Raw genomic sequence first — 22,652 nt, forward strand, 5'->3', positions numbered from 1 at the left:
AGAAAAAGAAGGAAGGAAAAACAAATAGGGGAAAAAACCAGGAAAAAAACCAGGAAAAAAAAAACAGGAAAAAAACCAGGAAAAAAACCAGGGAAAAAAACCAGGGAAAAAAACCAGGAAAAAAAACCAGGAAAAAAACAAAGAACAACTAGGAGGAGGAAGGAGGAATAGAAGAAATAGAGGAAAAGACAGACAAGACAAACAGAAAAGACAATCTCAATTGTACTTACCAATGTCTGCTTCAATTGCTCTGTACATTATTCCTTTGATGTGGACATCCCGGATTGAATCCTGTCAGGAAAGCATTAAAGAAATGAAGAAAATGAAAAAAGAAAATCTTTTCAGTCATAAAAAACATGTCCACTACATAATTTTGTATTTATTTATACACACACAAAAATTATAACAATTACTTTTCTGGATTCTACCTTCAACTTTAAAGAAACATAACATGCTATTAATTATGTGTAAGTCACCAGTAGACAAAGAGTAAGCTTATCCTCCAGGAAAATAACTTCAGACTTTGGGGAAGTACAGAATTCCATAGCACAGGGACTGCCTTATGTAAGGACTGCAACATTGCTCAGCGGGGTAAAGTGGGATGAAAGCCCTTAGCAAAAAGCAGGATCATCACAGATTTCTAATGACCTCTGGAGCAGAACACATTCCTTTTTTCTTGAAAAAAAGAAAAAGCACTTGCAGTCAGTTTTCAGATTATGATCACCCCTAAATAACCTGTCATTTAAGTACGAAAGATTTATGAACAGATGAAAGAAGCTAAAAGCAAAGGAACCATAGGGAGCTCTGAAGGTATTTGGCAGCTCTCCTAGGCTGGCTCTACACCAGACTCTCTTAAGACAGTCATACTGCCATTTTGGTACTTATGTCCAATAAATTCTCACCAAATCCTGCTATGGGGTTCTGAAACAGTGATAATGCTGAACAATTAGAAGTACAGAGGTTTCTACAGCACTTCCACAGACACCACAAAAGCTAAAGCTTTGAGAAGCCTTCTCATTCTATGCAAGCATGCACATAAGGGAAAATTGCTTCAGCAGTCAAAAGATTGTTAAAGTCTATCTGACTTTAAGAAAGTAAGAAAGAAATTCAATGTTTAAGACCATCATATTATAGGCATAAAAACCATACAAGTTTAAGATATGTTAATAAGGGGCTGTGAAAAGATTTTGAACAGAAAGGTAGTGCAGACAAATTCCATTAAGCTACTAAGCATGACCTTTTCTGTTCCTAAATAACCATGACAATTTTATCTCCTCTGTAGGATACATCTTTATGAATCAAGAGGACAAAATTCTTCTCATTATCACTAAACTTTTGAGGGGAGGAAGAGAGGGAAGAAGGTAGAAGAGATACCAGAAACAAAAGATAGTAAATGATTAGTGAAAATATACCGGTAACAAGTGAAATCTTCAAACTAGAATTCCCTGCAGTCCCTTATATTTCCTGCTACTGAAAAAAGTATGCCTTTAAATATCAAACAAGAGAAGCTTTATCAGCATGAGTGCTTCATCATTTTCCTCCCATTCCCCTCAAGTCTACAGAAAGAGCAGCAGTCCAGAATGTGTCAATTTAAAAGCAAATTTCAAAAGCRTTTCATGGCTTTTTCAAGATCTGCCATCATTTTGTTTACATTTTTATGGTTCTACAGGAATAATTCTATACAAACACTAAAGCTCAGATATTTTACTGAAGCTGATACAGCAGTAGAGGCTCCTGAAGTGCTCATGGAGAAGATTTGCAAATGTAAAGGTTTACCTAAACTTCAAAGTTCATACCTTGACATCTTTGTACAGATGAACAGGCTCATAGTCTATGTTGTTTTTCAGAAAGTGCTCATTTACACAGGAAAGGAGTGTCATCTCTGGCAAGGAGAATATATCCATGAATTGCTTCATTGTGTTTCCTTGTGAGCTCTACAGAGGGAAGGGAAAGAAAGAAAGGGGAAAAAAAAGGTCAGACATTTCTCACAGTTATAACACTTTTCTGTTTATTTAATGAACGTAAATGAAATTTTGTTCATTATATTCAAGCTTCTGACAGGTTGCAGACATTCAGCTTTTACCATCACTGTTCTCATTGATTTTGGATTCTGTCTGGACTAACAGACTTTCAATACAGTAATTAAAACATTTAGCTTTATTTTAAAAAATAATCTTAAAAAAATTAATAAACAAACAATATAAAAGCTAGTATTCAGATAAAATTCAAGAAAAAGCTTGGGAGATCTCTTCACTGGATATCTACACTTTTACAAATAAAGATCATAGGGTATTAAGGTGAGAGAGTTGAGGGGTTATTTTGTTGGTTGCTTTTTGAGTAAGTGAAATAATGACTAGGGCTGCAGAACAACATGCCTCCTTGAACAAGAGACAGTAAAAATATTAAGAATTTACAATAACTAAAGCAGGAATGGAAGAAAAGATTTATAGTCTGGAGAAGTTGTAGCTACAGTTAAGTTTCACCAAAGTTGAGCTGAGGATCTCACTATAGAGAAATAAACACAAACCAAATAGTTTAAGAAGAGGGGGACCACATACACAGAAAACAACTAGACATCTTTCCTCAAGACTGCACACTGGTTAAGATCAAAGGAAAAATAGCTCCTCGGAGACCAAGGCATTCCATGACAAATGCCAGACACGTTCTGTACTGCTTCAGCTGCTAAAGAGATCAGATTTGAGAATTTTAATTTCCTTAAGCAAGAGCAAGTGTAAGTACAACAAAATGCTCCACAGCAGAATGAAGAATCCCTTCCTGCCCTGGAGATCTTTCAGGCCAACGTGGAATTAACACCCATAGGTAGAAGAGGTAAAATAAACATAATTTTGGTTATAAAAACTGCATAGTTCTTCGTATGGAGACAGGAAAGGAAACTGCTAGTGAGAACATCAACTTTCCACATAAAGTCAAGTTCTGAACTTAAAAGCTTTTATCTTTTATCATTTACCTTTGTCACACCCTCTCACTGCTACTCTATCAGCTTGCCTATGAAAGATCCTTCATTTACTTGCTGCTACGTCAGCTAAGCCATGAAGAAGTACATAGTTTGGGAAGGCTCCAGATATGGTTCAGTTCCCAGCCTTTATCAGATTTTGTGTGCAATACTGAGTAAGTCACTTGATTTTTTAAATGTTCCACTTCTCTACCTACACAATAGAGGGTGGATGAGGGAACAGTGAAAGAAGAAACTATAGCAAACGGGAGAAGGAAAGGATATTGGTCATTTAAAATGGCAAATCTAGCACTGCATCTAGCATCACTCAACCAGATATTACAAAATATAACTGTTAGTAAAAACAAGATCAAAATACAAGTCAAAAAAAAAAAAAAAAAAACAGATTTCATTTTTAGAGAGTAGATTTTTACCTTTCCGTAAAAGTCACTCATTTGTTCCAAAGGGACATGGGAACCATCATACATCGCAATGACTTCTTCATCTGGGACAACACTGAGGCCTCTGGCAAACATCACTCGCTTTAGTTCAAAGGTCGCATTAAAATTTTCAAGTAATTACTGAACTAAAGTCTGACATACTAACACTTCAACTTGAGCTTCTTAAAATACTAACAATGTCATAGAAACACTTCAGTCTGTAAGTTAAGACAGTGCCTCTCCTTACAGGACCAGTAACATTTTAACAAGCTGATGCACAGGAAACACATTCCAAGTTTAAGTTTGCCTCTTTTTTTTTTTTTTTGCTTTCTTAAAAAAAAAAAAACTAATTAGTCTCCACTGAAACTCTGCCTCAAGGGTTTGTAAGTAGTTAAGAGTTTCCAGCTTTTTAACACAAAGTAATTCCTCACATTGCATTTGTTTCATAAAGCACAGATGACGTGATAGTGTTTAAACCAGATTATTCTGCAGCATGACCTTGAAGATCTAAGGAAAAGAAAAACATACACAACCTCTAACTAAATAATTTCTTTTAAAACCCATCAACACTTCAGCTCCCCAAAATTTTAGATTTGAAGGACTATTGACAAGTAATTAAAATATGGAAGCGTAACAACTGATAGGGCAGGAGGAGAGACATCATCTGTCCCCGAATTTCTTTATTAACTACTATGAGATTAATGCCTTTGTCTGGTTTGAAGATTTTTTTTCTTTAATTACAGTGTCAAGCATCTACTAAAACACTACAGACATGGGAGTAATCCTCAGAGGACACAGATGTGGGGTGGAGGAGGTACATTTTGCTTAAAAATAAAGAACACACACACACACACAAAAAAAATCAGATCTGTGATCCCTTTTTCAACGCCTACTTGAGATTTTTTGCAGCATTTTATACAGGACAGCCAATTCCAATGCCTCTCTTTCTTGGTCTTACCTAAAATGTTGCAAGGCATTTTAAAAGATAAATGAATAAACCCAGAGCTTTAAAGTGATCAGAGTTTACACTCCCTTTGCAGTGCAAGGGCATGATACACAAGCTTCCTCAAAACTGCTACAATAGAGTCCTACGTTACCTAGCTCTTTTACTGTACATCTCAGTGCTATATTGACTTGTTCATAGCTCTGTGCTGCTGTACATAGGACCCCAGCATCCTCATGAGTCTCATGCACAAACATGCAGCTATCTCAATATATCCCCNCGCAAAAGAAAAAAAAAGCTATTTAATATCACCCACTTTGCAGCAGGAAACAAAGAAAAATGTCATTAAAATGCTAAATGTATACCAAGTAATACAATCAGAATAGGAGGACTGACTCATGTTCTAGTCTACAGAGATAGCTATGCCAAATGGAATTTGAATACTGCTAAGGAAACTCTTGTAGATCAGGATTTATTTAACACAGATCAAGAGAGGACAATAGACATTTGTGAAATCCAGAGAACAGAGAAGACTGTGTATGGAAAGCTGTAATTAGTTTTGCCAAAAGACTCATAGTCTTTATACAGTTCACAGTCCAGCTGTATAAATACAAACCTTATTTCATCCTATACAGAACATCAATAGACAGCACTAAGAGAACATCACAGCTCTTCTACAGCAGTGCTCCAACTGTTGCCCTTGGAGATTGCTAAGCAAAGTTGTATACTTTAGGCAAGTTTTTTGCTACTTTCAGTAGTAAAATCAACATATGCATATACAGAGCACATGCAAGGTTAAAACTGAGAACTAAAGAACTAATGTAGCTAAGTTTAGCATTAGGACAGTTTAGAGGGAAAGACAAAAGAAGCATAAGTGAAACAACAGTTACTCACACATTCCCCACCAAGCACCAAGATGCCTGACCCAGTAGCCTGTCCAGGATTACTTTGGGTGACGTGGAGGACAAGGGAAAACAACTATTTAATGGTTTTCAACACCTCTTCTAGAATCTTCTTGACTGGTGGCCATGTGTAGGCTTTGGACACACCTTCACACTAAGCGTTGAGAGCAACTGGGATCTTTTGCCTCTTCACTCTGTCCCACTCTGCAGGTCGTAAGGCAACACTGCTGATCAACTCATTGCCCCCTTGCCTTCTCAGCTGGGTTGTGCTATGGCTCTAGTTGTACCATTACTCTACCTGCCATTTTCTCTCAAAACCTTCAGCCTTCTTTTTGTTCCCCCATATGACTATCTGGAGCAACAGCATGTAGTTTGAGCAGTTTGATGACCAGCTGCCCCAGATACCATTAACGTATGCCATTCTTTTATCCCTTCTTCTATCATTTTTTCCTATACTTTCACACATACACATTTCCATTCACACTTTACTCATACTAACCTTATCATTCCTGTTACAAACCTCTATTAATAAATGCATCTCTGGTTACTTCAGCTAGCCTTCATTCTAACAAGTTAGCATTTTCCAATATTCAGGACTGACCTAGCTGCCTCTTTAAAAAAAGTTGCTCAGTTCCAACAAAGAATAATTACAGGACCACACCATTTTCCCTACACTCAAGAGCATACTGACTTGAAAGCTTGCTCAACAAATTGCTAGCACAGAACTTAAAACTTTAGACTTATTGGACAGTCTTTATTTTACAAGCGTAAGAATTTAAATTCTTTTTTAATCTTCACAGACATTTTTTCATTTTTCTAGTTGGGAAGGGCCCTTTGGGGAGGGGGGGAAGCCTCTGCAACAACACCACAACCATGCTAACAGGGGCACTGTGACTACTATTTATATAGAAAGCAATAGTAGAGAAGTCACCAGTATATTTTTAGATCTCTTTCAGCACAATGTAACAGCCGGAAACAAAGTGAGTCACCACTATGTGACCACCGGCTTGCCAACTTTGCCAGGTCTGAACCAGAGAATTAGTTCTACTTTATCAGTCAGTAAACGTATGCATGTATGTACACTGAAGTGCAAAGAAACCTCTTTCAGTAATATCACAATGTTCATTCATGCCTATGCTTTTCAGTAGTTTCTAATGTGAGTCTAAGATGTACAGCATTAAATGCAACTATGAGACTCAAAAAAAGTGTACATTTGCATTATAAGTAGGCAATAACTTCACCTACCTGTAAACTGTTCCCAGTTGAATATAATGAAAAGCATCGATCTTCATTAATAATGCCTAAGCGAAAGGACAGAGGGGAAATCAGACAGCTTTTATCATGCCAGTTATTTGACATTAAAGTATTAGATAAAATTGCTTTCTTTTTTTTTTAATAACCTTTCAGGTTCAAGAGTAGCTGATCACCTTCAATTCCACTTCCTTCATAGCTTTCAAAATACTTTCTTTCAGCTAGGACTTGCAAATCACTAAGAAAACACATTGTCCAATGATCAGAGATTAGCAGTGAAGAAATAGCATTTTCTAATAACAGTAGCCTGCTTAGATTTATTCTTTTGTACTCTGAAGTTGACATATTAGTGGGAAATAAAGACAACAAAACACCCAAAATGTTGAGCTATATATATATATATATATATAAAAAAAAAACTTGCAATGAGAAATAAAAACAAAATCCTTTCTCATCAACACACAGCAAGAAAGTAGAAGACCTAAAAGACTTATTTCTTTGGCTAAGTTTTCAGCACTACAGAATTCAAAGTTATTTATACATACCCGGTGCACATCATAATGAAGTCCTCTTATTGCAAAATTGGGATCATAATCATATTTTCTTATTTCTGCAGGATACTAAGAAGAAAGGACAATGATTTTCAGTTTAAAACCTTAACATACAAGCAAATCAAGAAATTGTTTCTGCAAGCGTTGAAAAGTCTAAGTTTTCCATGCTTCTCATTTTCACTAATCATTAGAAGATGCTTTTGATAGATCATGACATTTGCATGAACATATAGTGTGACATGCAAGTCATAAAAGTATTAAAAAAAAAAAAATCCAAGACCACGTTTTCAAATGCAAGGCAAGTGTAAAGCTAGATATCTGGGGAATCTGTGATGATCACTTCTGAATACGATCCTCTTTTTTTAAAGAGATGCTTTAATATATGCACCTTTGTCTTCCCAAACACTGTCTGTAAAAAAAGGGCTGTAAGAGCAGAACGTCCAACTAGACTTTCCTAGCTAGAAACCCAAATATACAGCCTGATTTGCAGAGATGCCTAGAATTTATTGCTCACTTCTGTGGGGGAGAAAATCAATAAATATCGTTGATATTAATAAGAGCAAAAAAAAAAAAAAAAAAAAAAAAAAAAAAAAAAAAAAAAAAAAAAAAAAAAAAAAAAAAAAAAAGGAAGTCTCTGGCATTTTCAAGAAAAAAGAACACAGCTATCTGTTTTGATTCTCTACATATGGATCATAATGCTGATTTTATAGTCATGTATAAAATGTAGACCTCAGGGGCACTTAAAGATACAGTGCACTGCAGATAAATACAGATGGGTAAGAAGGAAGAAGAGAATTCACAAAGGCTACTCCTACCTTGAGAAGCCAGGCTCCCCTATTAGGGAATGTAAAGAGAGGCTCCCATAAAAGGCAATTCAGATCACAGACCTAACATGAGAGAAAAAAGCCACTCTTTCTATTGCTTCTGAAGACAGTGAAGGAGCCTGGCTTTCCTAGCCTGAAGTTAGCCTTTGGTAATATGATCTGAATGGCTGATAAATTGAAAGTTACCCACTACAATATCAGAAACTTCCATAAGCCAGAGTTGAAAGCTCTGAAGGCTTCAGTCTGACTTTGAAGCTGCAGAACTACAGCTATGATTACGCAGTGCAGTCATACATACAAAAGACTTCAAAAACGCAAAGTTGATGCTTGCAGCCTCTATCAAGAAAAAATTGCATCTTTTGTGTTGTACTTCCAGATATTTGACTTTACAGATCTACAAGAAATACTTGCCTGCAAAGATTTCACATCCAGCCAATGGTTTGGTAGGAAAGTAAAATACCACTAAGACATAAATTCAAATTTTCAAACATCCCACCATGTTACATCCCAAAATATCCCATGTTATATCCCAAAACAAGTGCACTTTAACCACAGGTCTCCACTGTAATGTCAGACTTGCATATATTGAGGTTGTACCTCCCAATGGAACAGTGCACCACAAAAATCAGAGCCTGAAAGCAAGCTGGTCATTAAACACCAGCATGCTGAGTCACTTCAGTAGAACATCACATTGACCCAACTATATTTCTCCTGGGAGTTCCTGCACTATGCATACAGCCTTACTGTTCCAGAAAAATAGGTGCTTATAAAAATAAATCGCATTCATCTCTTTTAGTAACAGTATGTAGTTTCCCTCTCTCCTCCTTGCTCCATAGCATAAGGACAGAAGGGAAAAAAAATAATTATCAAGAGTGCCCAGGGAGAGCACTTTCACATGTACTCACTTTTGATGCAATGTGGTTTTGTTTGTTTTAACAGCCTTGAGGATTTTGCTTTATGCCTACAACTATAAAAAGCAGAAACAAAGAATTTCTGGTGCTACATGTTATGAGTTGGTCACTAAACTGACTTCCTAATCATATACCAAGGCACATTTGTATATATTMTATTTTCTGTGCTCTTTTCTGTGGTGATTACAAGCATCACCACTTACAAACACATTCTTTAATGCTGAATAAGGATCTTCACAGATTACTTTTCAAAAATATGGGCTTCATCAGTTCCTCGTTTTATACACGCATAATCTCATTAGATTGTACTCTGGACAGCATTCATAATAGCTCTTTGTGTAGAGATGTACATGTATTAATTTGTGTCATGTACTCTCTCCTCCCGTGGTTTATAGATAACACAGATAAGGCATGGTCTACTAGAGAAGCTTTCTAACACTATTCAGAAGTCCATTTTCAGTTGGTTACATTTCTGTCAGGCTTTAACCATGAGCTGACTAGGAAAAAAAATAATACATGTGAGGTGCTTTTTCATCTGTTTTAAAAGGCAAGATGCTTTGGTCACTTCTGACAAAGCTAGAGAAAATTATCCCTTTTTTAAAATAAATTTAAACTAACTAAAGGTGATCCTTCATTCCCTCATACATTCTACAAATTGGCAAATGCATTTCAGACCTATTCTCCACCTTTTGTGTTATACAGCTTTGAAGGAACAAAAAGGAAAGTAGCTTATACAGTCTGAATAGAGGCGAGAGAGAGACAGACACAGTTGGACAGAGACACACAGACACACACACAACCTCCACTTCTCCGAAAAGTGAGTGGGTATCTATGCTGAAGAAGAGTTGCCCTACAACTGCTGTAGACTGTGCTCTTGCACAGGCATCTAGAATTAGAAAAAACAGCTGTTCTTAGCTTATCAGCTGTCTTCCTTACTACTGCTTCCAGAAAATATAGAGGAGGCTACCAAATTAGAATGAAAAACAGCATTAAAAGCCTAAAGCAGGGTTGGAAAGATGTGTAGATTGGGTCAGGGACTTGAAGCAGAAAAGGGATACAATGAAAAAAAAATATAAAGGAAGGACACAGCATGTGATCAATAAAAGACAACATTGTACCACATACGCTTAATATGACCAAAATGATTAAATTTCCTTGCTCATACTTAACTCCTTTAAATTTCTGCATGCTTGAATTCCTTACTTGAGTTTATTTTGACGCAAGGCTACCTTTTTGAATGCATGCCAATGCATGAGAAAAAGATGGAGCCCCTCTTGACACACAAACCAAAGTTTCCTTACAAACCAATCAAAATAATGATGAAATTTGCACTCTTTATTGGTAGAAATGCATCTACCTGGTCTGAAATAGCAGCCCAGATAAGGTAGCAGAAGGCCCTTACATAAGGAAAGAAAAAAAAAAATCAAAAGAGTTTTCATTCAACACCCGCTGCCACCTCTGAGACTAGCATTAAGTTGATGTTTATTGTACCTTAGACTTCAAAATTCCTTGCTTCCTACACCGTATTTTGCAGTTTCTGATGCATTAGATTACACTGCCATGACCAAAATTGGTCATCTTTCAGACTGACTCTAGCAGTCAGAACAGGCAATATGATCTAAAGGCATTTCCTAATGCTGAAGTCAAGAAAAACATTAACACCATAAGCAGCTACAGAGGCTAGCATTAATGAAAACTATAGTCTCTCAGTCAATTATAGTAGGAAATGATAATCTCAACAAACTATCTCAAAATAAAAAACACGAGATTCTAATAGAGACAAAAAATCAGAAAGTTATTATTACCTGAATTCATTCAAATAGTAAAGACTGACCACTGTTAATTGTTGTCTACAATACTTACTCTTGACTCCTTCTGTTATTGTAATGTTGGATTTTACAAGAAACAAATAGCATTAATAAACTGTAGAATAGCATTAATAATTTATTTACACATTCTACAGAAACTGCTATCAAGACATAGCAAAATTTCACGGGGGATCTAGTGGTGTATGCTTGCAGGGCCTGTAAAGTTTTGTTTGCTCTTCCAGAGATATTTATAGATGTTTATACATAGCTCTTAACCTTTGGATTGAAACATGAAAATAGAATGCCACCACCCATTCATGTTTAGGTTGTACAAAAGTAATTAGTTAAGCTAGTCTCTGTATTTTTGTCTTTTACTTTTCTATAATTCCTATAGCGCGTTAACCTCCATACTTTCTTCAGTCTCTTTCCCCGCAATACTTTGTTTCCTCCCCATCCCCAGATATCACCCATCTCCCTCCCTGCTTCCTGACGCACAGTAACTTCTCACATCCCTAAACTGTACAGTAACCAGTTCCAAGTCATTTAGATGTCAACTAGTCACCAGTATGAGTATGTGGCTTGGCCAGGCAACAGATTAGTGCTTCCTCTTAGGAGACCGCAAAGCTGAACACTTCTTTGTATCTCCCTCATGTATCCAACCACTGAAGGCAGCATCCTTGCAAACTCTGCCCCTCTAGGTAACTTAGCCGAGATGCCCAAAGCATACAGAGTGCCCGACAGGCACACAACACAATCAAATGTCCCTCATCCCCTTTAAGATGTTAGGCTAAAAATATTCCATACGGAAATTAATTATTGTACTCATGGCAATGCATAGAACAGTACCATCAACCTTGAAGCTTCTTGTATGTTAGGATAAGGACAATAATAGTTAGAAAAAAAAAAGAAAGAAAAAAAAAATCACCCAAAACACACTGTTCCTTAACAACTGCCAGACTATTCTACTCAAAACTGCAGCTGAGAATAAACAATGCAGCTGTTGCACAAATTGTGCCATAAGGCAGCTAAGGCAGGGACTAAAGCATGAAAAAAATGAGCTAAGCCCCTCTCAGCAAGAAATTATTTGTTACACTTCTTATTCACAAATGCTTATTGTTATTTCATTCACTTTACTTACCCGGTGCTCATTAACAAGAAGATCTCGTGCGGCATTGAAGATCAGTGTGTGCAGATGCTTAGAATAAAAGACTAAGGTGTAGTCATAATCAAACCCATAGATTTCAATGTCTGACAGGCTCATTTCATTGTTTGAAAAAATTGCATCAGGATTCAGCATGTTATTCATAACTGAAGGAACTAACTCTGGGAACAGGGAAAGGAAAGGGGAAAAAAAAGCACGTTATGCCAGTTATAGTTTAAGTAATAAAAATCCATTAGCAACTTTAAACATAGATAAATGTTGACGGAAACTATCAAACTGATTCACACAAACTGTACCAGGTAAACTTTAACAATTTGATGTTACTGAAAAAGTTGTCCCTAGTTTGTCTTGGTGACCCACAGCTTTTATTTAAAGCGTACTTCTGTTTGCACAGTTGAAGTAAGAGAATATGCATTTCAGGATCATGCTCAGAAAAGTCCAGATCAAATATATGCATTTTTGCAAATTCCATTAACATATTTTTATTTTATTTCTGCTTTTGACAATGAGCTTTGGAGGGTTTTTTCTAATTATTCTAGTAGCCTTGTCTTCTCCCCCCATTATTTTATTCTGTTCAAGAAGCAGAACCTACAGAATGGAGTTTTTTGTTTTACCTCCCTTTGGTTCAATCATTTCAGGGTTATCATGTTACTCAATTTCAACTCAAGTAAAATTTAATTTATTACTATGTATTTCAAAAAAGTTACATACACATTACTATGCATATCAACCTCCCAGAAAAAARCAAGAAACTGAAAATATTCTGCTTATTGTCAACACATTTCTAATGTGCTTAAATTACTTTCGTTTTTAAAGGTATGTTTCTCCTGGTATTTGTTTGAAATGAATATTTAAAAAAAATAAGAACATGTACATATAATCATAATATATTAGGTAATTTTAAGACTGACATCAACATCAGTATTAGGAACGTTGGTATTTCTTGTTTAGAAAACTTGGAAGAGCGGTATCAGGGAGCCTAAGGTTACCTTCCTGGAATCATAAAACATGAGGAAGTTCTCCTTTCTTTCCTTCCCATATTTCTCTGATTTAGTTATGATATTCCAATTCAGCCTTCTCTGAGAGCTGAAAAAAAGAGCTTTCATCTTAAACCTGTATTTGAAAGGGTAACTTTAAAGGGAATATGCTTTGCTTTGCTTCCTTCCAGTCTTATATGTAGAAAGTAACAATCAAGTCTATCTTAACACCTTTATCTCTAAGGACAAATATACTACCTGCTTTACCATGGGAAGAAACAGTCTCAACAGGCAGGTAGGTCTGGGTACTCAAGATCTGCTAGAAAGATAATTTTCAGAACTCTGGCCTATTTGTAGAAAGGGAAAGAACATTTCTTCTATAAAAGCAGTATCTTAATTACTGCAGAGTTGGCAGGCAGACACAGTATTAAGAAACTTACAGAGAAGCCTAACAGAAAATAGTAATCTAAAACAATTCAGCTTTATCAGATGTATATACACAAGTTTTTAATTATGAAAAAGTGAGAAAGAACAGCAAGTTCAGTGCGTCAAATTTCACATTTCAAATAAAGTTCAGCATCTTTTATACTGAAAGAGATCTCAGACACTTGTTACACTTAATGTGCCATGAAAAGCTGTTTCATAAACAATCAGTTCAGAGGATTTAGCAAAATAAGCTCAAACCAATCGCTTCTACTTTTGCCAGACACTGATTATGGTAATGCAAGAGATAAATGTTACACTCACTTAAGGTAACAAAAATAATTAAATGCAATTTCACATACCACTATTAAGGAAAAGGTTCTTATTCTATTATAGGGGCTATTAGCAATTTAATTAACTACAAGAAGTCATAACCTTAGTTTTATATGAACTACCAAAATCATGTTACAACATTCATTTCTATATTGCACTTCAAACATTTTTTGTGGTGTCAACTATGCAGCCTGTTGAATCAACACTTATTTCAAAAATGAAGACATTTCATATAAATAACATTACTTAATGGCTTCTTGAAAACAGAGATAGTATAAGCAAATTGTAGCTATTGTTCTCCTAACATTACTACTCTATGCTCTAACCTCAATCTGAAGCATTATTTCGGTGTGGTTAGGGAAAAAACAGTTCCAAAACCAGGGAACAAAACAAAATTTCAAAATAAAAGGCATTCTCTCTTCCTTTCCTTTACCCCACCCTCCAAAATCTGAAGTACTCATGTAGAGTCTTCCATACGGGAAGGAAATTTTATCTATCTTCTTTGTTTTGTGAAATGCTGCCACTGCTTTATGTTTGCAAACTGCCAGCACAGCAAAGCCCTGGTTCATGCTCAGGACCCTTAGGTTGCGGGAGGATAGATAATACATTTTAAAGAGGCCAAAACATGCAAGATGAAAGTATTCTCCAGTGAATACTGCCACATGGGGGACACACTACTTGCTTCTTCTCTTGTGGCTCTCTAAGGAGAGCACATACTGATGTAATTTGAAGTATCTGGCCTTTGGATGATAATTTCCATGGCCTATCAGGCTGCAATCAAATAGCAACTGCTTTCAGTCTCGGCACAGTGATTCCTAGGGTATGTTTCTGCATAAATGATGCATCTGCATAACCAGTGGTGTCTGACCCTTAACTTTTTGCCCAGCCAGGCTGAAGGACAGGGCTTCGTTATCGCTGCTCGGCTTTCAGGAGCCTGCACAGAGTCAGGCACTCATCACTAGCACTGTATCCCTCGCTGCCGTATCTCAGAGCGGTTTAACGGCGCTGCAGGCAAAAGAAAGCCCATCAGCCAGGACCGCGTTTTTCAACGTGGGGGAAGGCAGCCCGACGCTTCCAAACATCAGACCGGCTTCCCCGGTTTTCTCCTCGGCTTGGCGCTTCTCCGCATCTCCAACGCCCGCGGCTCTCCTCCCCCAGGCCTCCCGGCTCAGGTGCGAGGCGCCGCGAAGGGGCGGCAGCCGCGACCCCCCACGCCCCCCGCCCCGTCCCCGCGCGCGGGGGCCGCGGCCGTTGCTCCGCCGCGCGGCGCTAACGGCTCCCGCCTGTCACGCGCCCCTTCCCCCGCCGCTGGGGGGGGGGGAGGAGAGGGGGAAGGGGAGAAGGAGGGGCGGGAGGGAGGCAGCCGCCCGCCGCCGAGGGCCCCCGCTCACCCTTGCTCGCCCTCTTGGCCTCGCGGTAGCGCGACCACAGGTAACTCTTCATGTCGGGCGGCGGCGCCGGCTGCCGCTGCTGCGGGGCCGCGGTGCAGTAGGCAGCGGCTCGCGAGGCGCCCGCCCGGGCCCGCCGCCCGCCCGCCCGCAGGCACCGCGCCGCCGCCGCTGCCATGCTCCGCTCGGCGCCCGCCGCCGCCGCCGCGGGCTGAAGTCACTTCCTCGGGCCCCGCCCCGGCGGGCCGGGCCGGGGGCGGAGGGGCCGCGGGCCCCCGCCCAGAGCCGCGGCAGCCGGCCGCCGCGGGCCCGGCCCGCACCTGCGGCCGCAGCGCAGCGCCCAGGTGCGGCGCGAAGGCGGAAGGACGCTCGCTCCTCGGCTTTGCGGCGGGGGAAGTACTCCAGAGCCCCGCTTCGACAGATCAGCGAGCAGATTAAGCTCCGCGCACAAGCTCGGAGATCAGTGTGCAGTATAAATAATACCAGGACACCCACACAAGCCAAGTGCCCTTTTGAGGCCCCCATCTCCTTGTGAAGCGCATCCGGAGCATAGCTGTAGACCCTAAACAGAAGAGAAGTCAACAAGGGTTAGTAAGTTTGGTTAAAAAGGATGCATGATGATACGCAGGAAAGAACAAAAACCAGACCACTTCCTCCATGGAGCAACTACAGCTTTGTATGCAGAATTTCTATATTGCTTGGAAACTTTAAAAAAGCAAGATGCTCTTTCTCCAATATGGTAAACCTCAAACATGGCTTGTTCTCATACTAGAAGAGTTCCTTCACATCCCCCATTCTCATGGCTGAAAGTTATTCAGCCTTTCCTCTCCTATACATCTCTAAACTTTAGTAGTCCTATGCAAATCTAGAGATTGGACAAAAATACTACTCTGAGCATTCTCATTTTTAAAAGAATATCATCCACCTTTTATAGGCAAAAAAACAAAGATTACAAAAACTTCTGTCAGGGGGTAGCTACATGCTCTATCCTYTCCACCTAAGTCTAGTTTCTGATAGACATTACAATTATGATTGAAAATTTGATACCCTATGGATTTACCAGACTTTTTAAAACTTACGGAGACCAGATAAAACTTTCAAAGCAACCTTCTGCCCCTATGTTATCTCTTAGACTGTCATTGCAGTATACAATTCTGGTATATGTTTTTACAAATCCCTCAAGATAAATTCCACAAGCAGGGGGRAAACAAGATGGTCAATGTTTACCAAAGAGAGACAAGGCAAGAGAAAAGACGACTTCACAGAGAATTTCAAATAACTGATACTTGCTTTCTCTGATCATTCTAATGAGAAAACTTTTCCAGCAATCTCTTGCTACAACTCCCTGGGGCAGAGAAGACAAAGACTCCTTATCAAGGCCTTCCATGTGAAGCTAGGGGAAAAAAAAACAAAACAAAAAAAACATTGAAGTTCTCTGTGAAATTAGGAGACTCTGAAAGTCATTCCAGAGTCATGGCATAGTTTTAGAGTACTGTAGGCTTTCTTCTCACCCCAGCTCCTAATTAATCACTTTTAACAAAATAAAAACTCAGTAGAACTGGACAACTACTCCACTCTGGACTATTGGGCTAATTAATCCCAGGTGCAATTCAATTGAAATTAATACAAAAAGACACATTGTTCTTCTACTGAACACAGCAGGTGAGCCCGGACTGGTCTCCACGTACCAAGAACACAAATATTGTGAACAATAACCATGTTGGTAGGTGAGCCATTCCCAAGGCAAGTTTACAGGAAATGCTCTGAATAATAATAATAAAAAAGCAGTAACAGAAGAGTTGTTTCCATCAGTCAATGGAAGTGTTGCATTTCTGATGTAAACAGTAAGAGAATAGTGCAGATCCATGGATGTACGTTCCCTTACTGTGATACCAGCAKTAAGGTTAGAAAATTTATTTTTAATAAAAGTCTGAATAAATACTATACAATGCTCTATAACATGACATGTCACTCACTCAGTGAGTAAAGGCCTTAAACTCATGGTCTTTTGTTTTTGTACACTGTCAAATTATAATGATAGTATTTTTGTTTCATCCTTATGCATAAGACAGTGAAGAACTGGGTCCCACATACAAAAACAAAAAAACACTATTGGCCTGGGTAGAAGCCCTTGTTTTTGCTGCAGAGAGCCYGTGGTTTGCTCCCCAGGTAGCCAAGAACAACCTTCTGTTAAAAAGATATGCATGCTCAAGTGTTTAGTCTCAGAATCTAAGATCATTCTCTCTGCATTTGAGGCAACCTGCTTTTGTAATACTACCATTTGATGTATTTTATGTGCTGTAATTTTTTTWAAAAAGTTTTTTTTGCTGCAATTCTGCTAGCTAGAACAACCTTCATAGGGTGTTTGCTTCTCAGTGATGATCTGTTAAGGCCAATGGGTTATTCACAGAAAACAGATTAAGGTAACTCTTAAGCATTAGCAGAAAGACGAGAAGGAGATAAGACCTGAAGTGTTGGTGTCTAGAAGTAAGTTTTTAAACAACACAGCTTTAGACAACTCTATCCTTTCCCTTGTCTACTAGACTCTAAATAATGATTTTAGAAAAAAAATGTAGTAAACTGGCATGAATAAGCATACATGAAAATTCCTTTTGTCCATAGAATACAATGAGGATACAGTCCTTCTAATTTTTTTTATTTAAACAGAATGTGATATATAGAAGTAAGAGGAATTCAATCTACGTTTCTTCTAAAATTGCACTTAAAATGAAATACCATAATCCTGCAGGCTAATGTAATTTTAAAATGTTGCTTCTTAATCAGATCAGTCCAACCAACCCTAGCTGCAGGGTGACAACACACAGACACACAAAAATCCTGTACTGTACAGTGTGGACAAAYAGAATTTCCCCCTCAGATATTTTCAGAATTGACCACACCTGTGATGCCTACATGGTACAAATTGAAAGAGAAAAGCATTTAGGTATAGCTGGTAATAAATCAAAAAGAATTTTAAAAAAAGTTTCACAAAAGAATTATCCTTTAAGGGTAATTAAGGATAATTTAAGGATAATTCTTCGAGAATATGAAAGGGTTGGCTTACTGCATAGAGAGAGCAAGAGACAGCAGGCATAAAACAAAAAGGCATGCAATAATGTTAAGTATGTCCCACTTACCCTGATTTATATCTGACATTCTATTCAGGGCCTGTGGGGTCATATAGGTTGTAAAGTGGGGATAAAATACAGAATTTCCTTTAAAAGAAAGGAAATGTTTAGAAGTTAATATTTCTATTTTGACTGAATTTTGTGACTGGGAATAATTCGAACAGAGGCCACATACTATCCTCAGTTGACAAACACCAACTCTATTAATACTGTTGAAGGTACAAGACATAGATACTATGTGATCTCCATATGTTCATACATAAAACGTCTCTAAGAGCCTGTTAATGTTTCACATTTGGCATGCATTACAAATTAGATTATAATTACACCACACTGTGTAATTTCTTTTCTTTTCTTTTCATAGTTTTGTTCACATAGGAGAAACACGCAAAACTCCCTGCAGTCTGCTCAACCCTGTCAGCTCCTACTCACTGCTGTGATTACTGAGAGCACTTAGCACCTCAAAAACTGCTTGAGTAGTGTACCTATGTTCAAGCAACTGCAGGACAGACTTCTAATCAGCTRGTGGAGTTTAAGTAAAATGCAAGTAAAAATTCAAGTATAAATTCTGGAATTCATTAAGATCCATTGGGATCCATTCAAATTAAAATGTAATGATAGAAAAGCTGATAACATCTTATTCAAGCTTCTGTGGTACAATATTCCAAGTAAAACAGCTTTGTAAGCAATAAAAACAGCTGACATTTTATCAGATAGTGGTTTATTACAGAGATGAATGAATGACCTTGGACTGAGCAGATTGAGCAAGAATTACACAGAACCAGTCACTTGCAAAAGAATCAAGTCTTCCTCACTGCCTTAAAAGATTGAGGAATGTTATTTTCTCCATCTTAATATATTGTCAATTTATGTAAATCTTCCTAAATACATTTATAAAAATTATTTTGCTTAAAAGACCACAGAATCATCAGATGCTCATAACAGTTTTCAGCCATTACCAATAGGAGTCCCCTTTGAAACTGCATCCTGTTACTGCCTCTTAAGCTTGTCAGTACCTGTCCCCTCAACAAAAAATTCTGTATGGAAGCCTGCCCTTCCCCTTCCTTAGTTTTGTATTTCATAATTGTCTTCAAATTTAAATCTTGATTCAGGAAAAYGCTTGAATACAAACTGCTCACAGCAGCATCACTGGAGTGCTTTATGGTATTCTTGCACTAACGCAACTCTCCCCTCCTCCCGCTGGCCCTTAACCTATTCTTCTGAACCTCACGCCTTCCCCATATAATTCACTTCTACGAACAGTCTTTTCTTTGCATTGCTGTTTGAATGGCAAGAGCTTTGGGGAAACTAATAACTCACTAACACACCAATTWAATTTGAGTTCAGAGAAATTAGCCTTCTAAACCATATTCTTTTGATACTTCAGCTTAAGGAGACTTAGTATTTATATCTATACAAACTACTGTTTTGATTAAGAATGAAAGAAAACAATATGTATCTGTCATGCCTGATTTCAGTCCTTTATGTCCACTGAAATCATAGCACTGTACACGTGACAAACAGATTACCACAATATTTCTCACAGTGTCTATTTCAACAATGAGCATAATGATTTTTTCAAGTTCTTGAGGGTTTTTTTTGTTTTCCTTTTTTGATTTTGGCATCTAACTATATGGATGATCCTTCAAGGAAATGTACTAAACAACTCGTTGCTGCTTTGAAAGAAATGCTATTGTAGAATTATTCTGTAAATGATGATTAAGCTACCAGTGCTAAATATAACTTATTTAAATTATCTAATTAAAAGAAGATCTAGCTCAGGCTGTCATCGTGTTGCTTTCTAACCTTACTCAGAAAGGGTTAGTATGTTCTGTATTTTAATCATTTGTATGCAGTATAGAACTCAAGTTTGATAACTACTTGTTCATTTGCCTGACTTTCTAGCTTTGCAGTCTAACTTTGTACTGATGGAAACATGTAAAATGGAAGGTTCATTTTGTCACTSTCATTTAAAGAAATGCATTCCAAAATATGTATCTACTTCGGAGCAAGCTTACCAGAGAAATCTGTGATCCCCATAGTTGCTTTTTGCTAGCACCGTTTAACACAGTACATGATCCATTACTTGACAGGTGAATGCCAGTCCAGCAACTGGTCTAAAGGAAATCTGACCCTGCGAAATAAATATAAGCATCTTTGAAATATCTTATACCAGATCTCCAAGTAACATTTTTTTTTTCAGCTGAATTCTAGATGTTTAACCTCACAATGCTGTGAAATTAAGGTAGTATCTCAACTGCAATTGAAGAACGTGCACCATAAGCCAGCAAAGATTCATGCAGAAGTTACCAACTAAGAATATGCCTGTGTTGGCAAAGCAGACAGTCCCAGGCTTTCTCTACCTAAATTCACAGAAGAACAGGGAAGTGCAGAGAAACACAGTAAAGAAATTTCCAAAGTGCCTGAAAGAAAGACAGGTCATATCCTAGGCATATCTGTCCAGCACTGCACTCAACTAGTTTCCCTAGGCTTGCACAGGCTAGTTTAAATATATCCATAACTAAGACAACTCCATCTGGCTCTGCACCATGAAACATCATACTAAATTTCACAGTGTAAGCACATCCTAAACATCTGGCCAAAGTGACAGTACCAAAATMCCAGTTATGCCTATGCTCCTATAAAAGTCAAGATACGGTTTTATCTTTTATCTTGCTTGGCCACACTAGGCCATAGGATCTTCTCTCCTCACTTAAAGTATTGACCTGACAACTCATTCCCAGTACAGCAGCAGGAAAACACTCTGAATCCAGCTTTTGCACCAGATCACACCTTGACACAGGTGGGTTTTTTTTTCCTTTTCTTTTTTTTTTTTCCTCCTCCCCCTATAGCGTGACTTGCAGCCAGGGTATGCTTCTGCACCACATAACGCCTGTGGCTCAGTCACAGAATAATGCCAGGGAGCACAGCCTAGTCAAACAGCACAGCACAAGAAGCATGGGCTGTATACATTGGTTGCCCTCACCTCCAGTACATGGACTGCCTCCAATTCATCTGAAAACTAATCTAGCCACAGCAGCCCAGAGTTTTCCCATGGGCTAATTTATTCTGCTCCTAGCAAATATTTCAGAATACCTGCCTCTGGGCAGAGTCAATTAGCCTATTCAGAACCTCATCGTGTTATGCCAAACKGCTTCTGGTACGACAGAATTAATGGAAAGGTAGCTCACACATCTCTACATTACAYCAATCTGAACTGGAATAGCTAAAAGAGAGCACAATGTATTTCTGGACTGCAAAGACAGAGCAAGCATGGGCCAGACTATCTTCTACTTTAGTTAAAACACTTCTGYAATTTTTTCACTCTCAAAATGTGGCCAACGAAGAGCTACAAGGGCAGCACAGGAGCTAGGAAAAGCGTTTCCCAAGGCACACCTCATCTCAGAGCTGCAGAAAGACAGCATTGTGGACATTATTATCTTGGCTCTGGCACTAGAAAATGCCCCTGTACACGACTGACTTTATTAACAGCATAACACAGAACAGTCACGTCATAAGACTAAGCTGGACTGCTTTTTTCCTGCTATACCTGAGCAGAGCTCAATAAACACTAATCCTGTAACCCAATTCTCAGTGAGTTTATGAAAAAGCAAGAAACAAGAGGCTTGGCCATCAGCTGGCGGTATTCCCCTGATAACYGAGGGATCCAGTCTGCAGGTCTTCTTCATTCACCCAGCTAAGCATAGATAACACCAACTATAAATTTGCAAAGCTTGGAAAAAAATGATGAAAAGGTATCAATCATTAAAAAGAGTACTTATTAAAAAGACTATGAAACTTAAATAAGGTTTCAGAASTTTAACTATTTTTGAAAAAAAATCATTTGACAATTTAGGTGAGGCAATCATTTAATTACATTTCATTTCTTGCTTGGCACTTTATATATAGCCCTGACTTTTTACTGTTCTTAAGATGACTTAAACTGCCAGCTATGCTTGACCTCCAACTAAAAGATTAATATTGACATGCAAAGTGCAACTCGTATACAAGCAACCAGGGAAATCTTTCATCCACCAAAATCTTTATAAATAAAAAGGAAAAACAGAAGTGAATAATATTTCCYGAACACAGGAAAGCAAAAGGAAAGTTCAGTTCTAAAAAAGGGTTATTTCTGATAGTTTGTCTGCCTGAATAAACTTAACTGATCAAATGAAATTATGTTGAAATATTATATGAACGTAAAGTTTTCTATGAATGTTTTCATATTGTCCATTGGGCTTGCAAAGACTAAAGCATGCCCAGCACACTGCAGTCYTCAGGGAGTTTTAGCCAAACTCCTGTTGAGTATATGCAAATTGTAACTTCTCAGAATTTGATTTATCAAAACTTAAGCAGATTTTCATAGGAACCCATCTGCAGCACATAYACACGCATATCCTCACATTTCAAGTTGTTATTCTAAATCAGAACATTTTAATTAGCAATCTATACTTTTTCCTAGACCTAATCTCCAACTGGAATTTTATAGGTAGGTAGGTAGGTATGTGTGTGTGTGCATATATATATATATATATATGCACACACACATACACACACATATATATACACACTACTGTAACAACCTTCAAGATCACATACTAAAGCTTTGCCAAAGTTAAAAATAACTAAAATCAGTCTTACTAAAACTCTGTGACACT

At 38.0% G+C, this 22,652-nt stretch overlaps 1 protein-coding gene across 2 annotated transcripts in view; it reads right to left on the reverse strand.

Annotated features, from left to right (window-relative positions):
* Positions 1-15,065, reverse strand: part of NT5DC3 (5'-nucleotidase domain containing 3) — a 23,603-nt gene extending 8,538 nt beyond the window's left edge. The window contains exons 1-7 of one of the 2 annotated variants that reach the window (XM_085322615.1): positions 14,870-15,065; positions 11,722-11,906; positions 7,035-7,109; positions 6,484-6,539; positions 3,388-3,478; positions 1,797-1,934; positions 231-291 (exon numbers count right to left, since the gene is read on the reverse strand). In XM_085322615.1, coding sequence (XP_085178741.1) covers positions 231-291; positions 1,797-1,934; positions 3,388-3,478; positions 6,484-6,539; positions 7,035-7,109; positions 11,722-11,906; positions 14,870-15,044 — 781 coding nt within the window. In that variant the 5' untranslated portion in view covers positions 15,045-15,065. Of the gene's footprint in view, positions 1-230; positions 292-1,796; positions 1,935-3,387; positions 3,479-6,483; positions 6,540-7,034; positions 7,110-11,721; positions 11,907-12,980; positions 13,227-14,869 lie in introns of those variants that run through there. The other variant, XM_085322616.1, reaches the window with a different exon arrangement.
* Positions 15,066-22,652: the final 7,587 nt, after the last annotated feature.

Source organism: Rhea americana, unplaced genomic scaffold, assembly GCF_003343005.1.
Source record: "Rhea americana isolate MKP2758 unplaced genomic scaffold, rheAme1 scaffold_79, whole genome shotgun sequence".
In the NCBI taxonomy this organism is placed as follows: Eukaryota; Metazoa; Chordata; class Aves; order Rheiformes; family Rheidae; genus Rhea; species Rhea americana.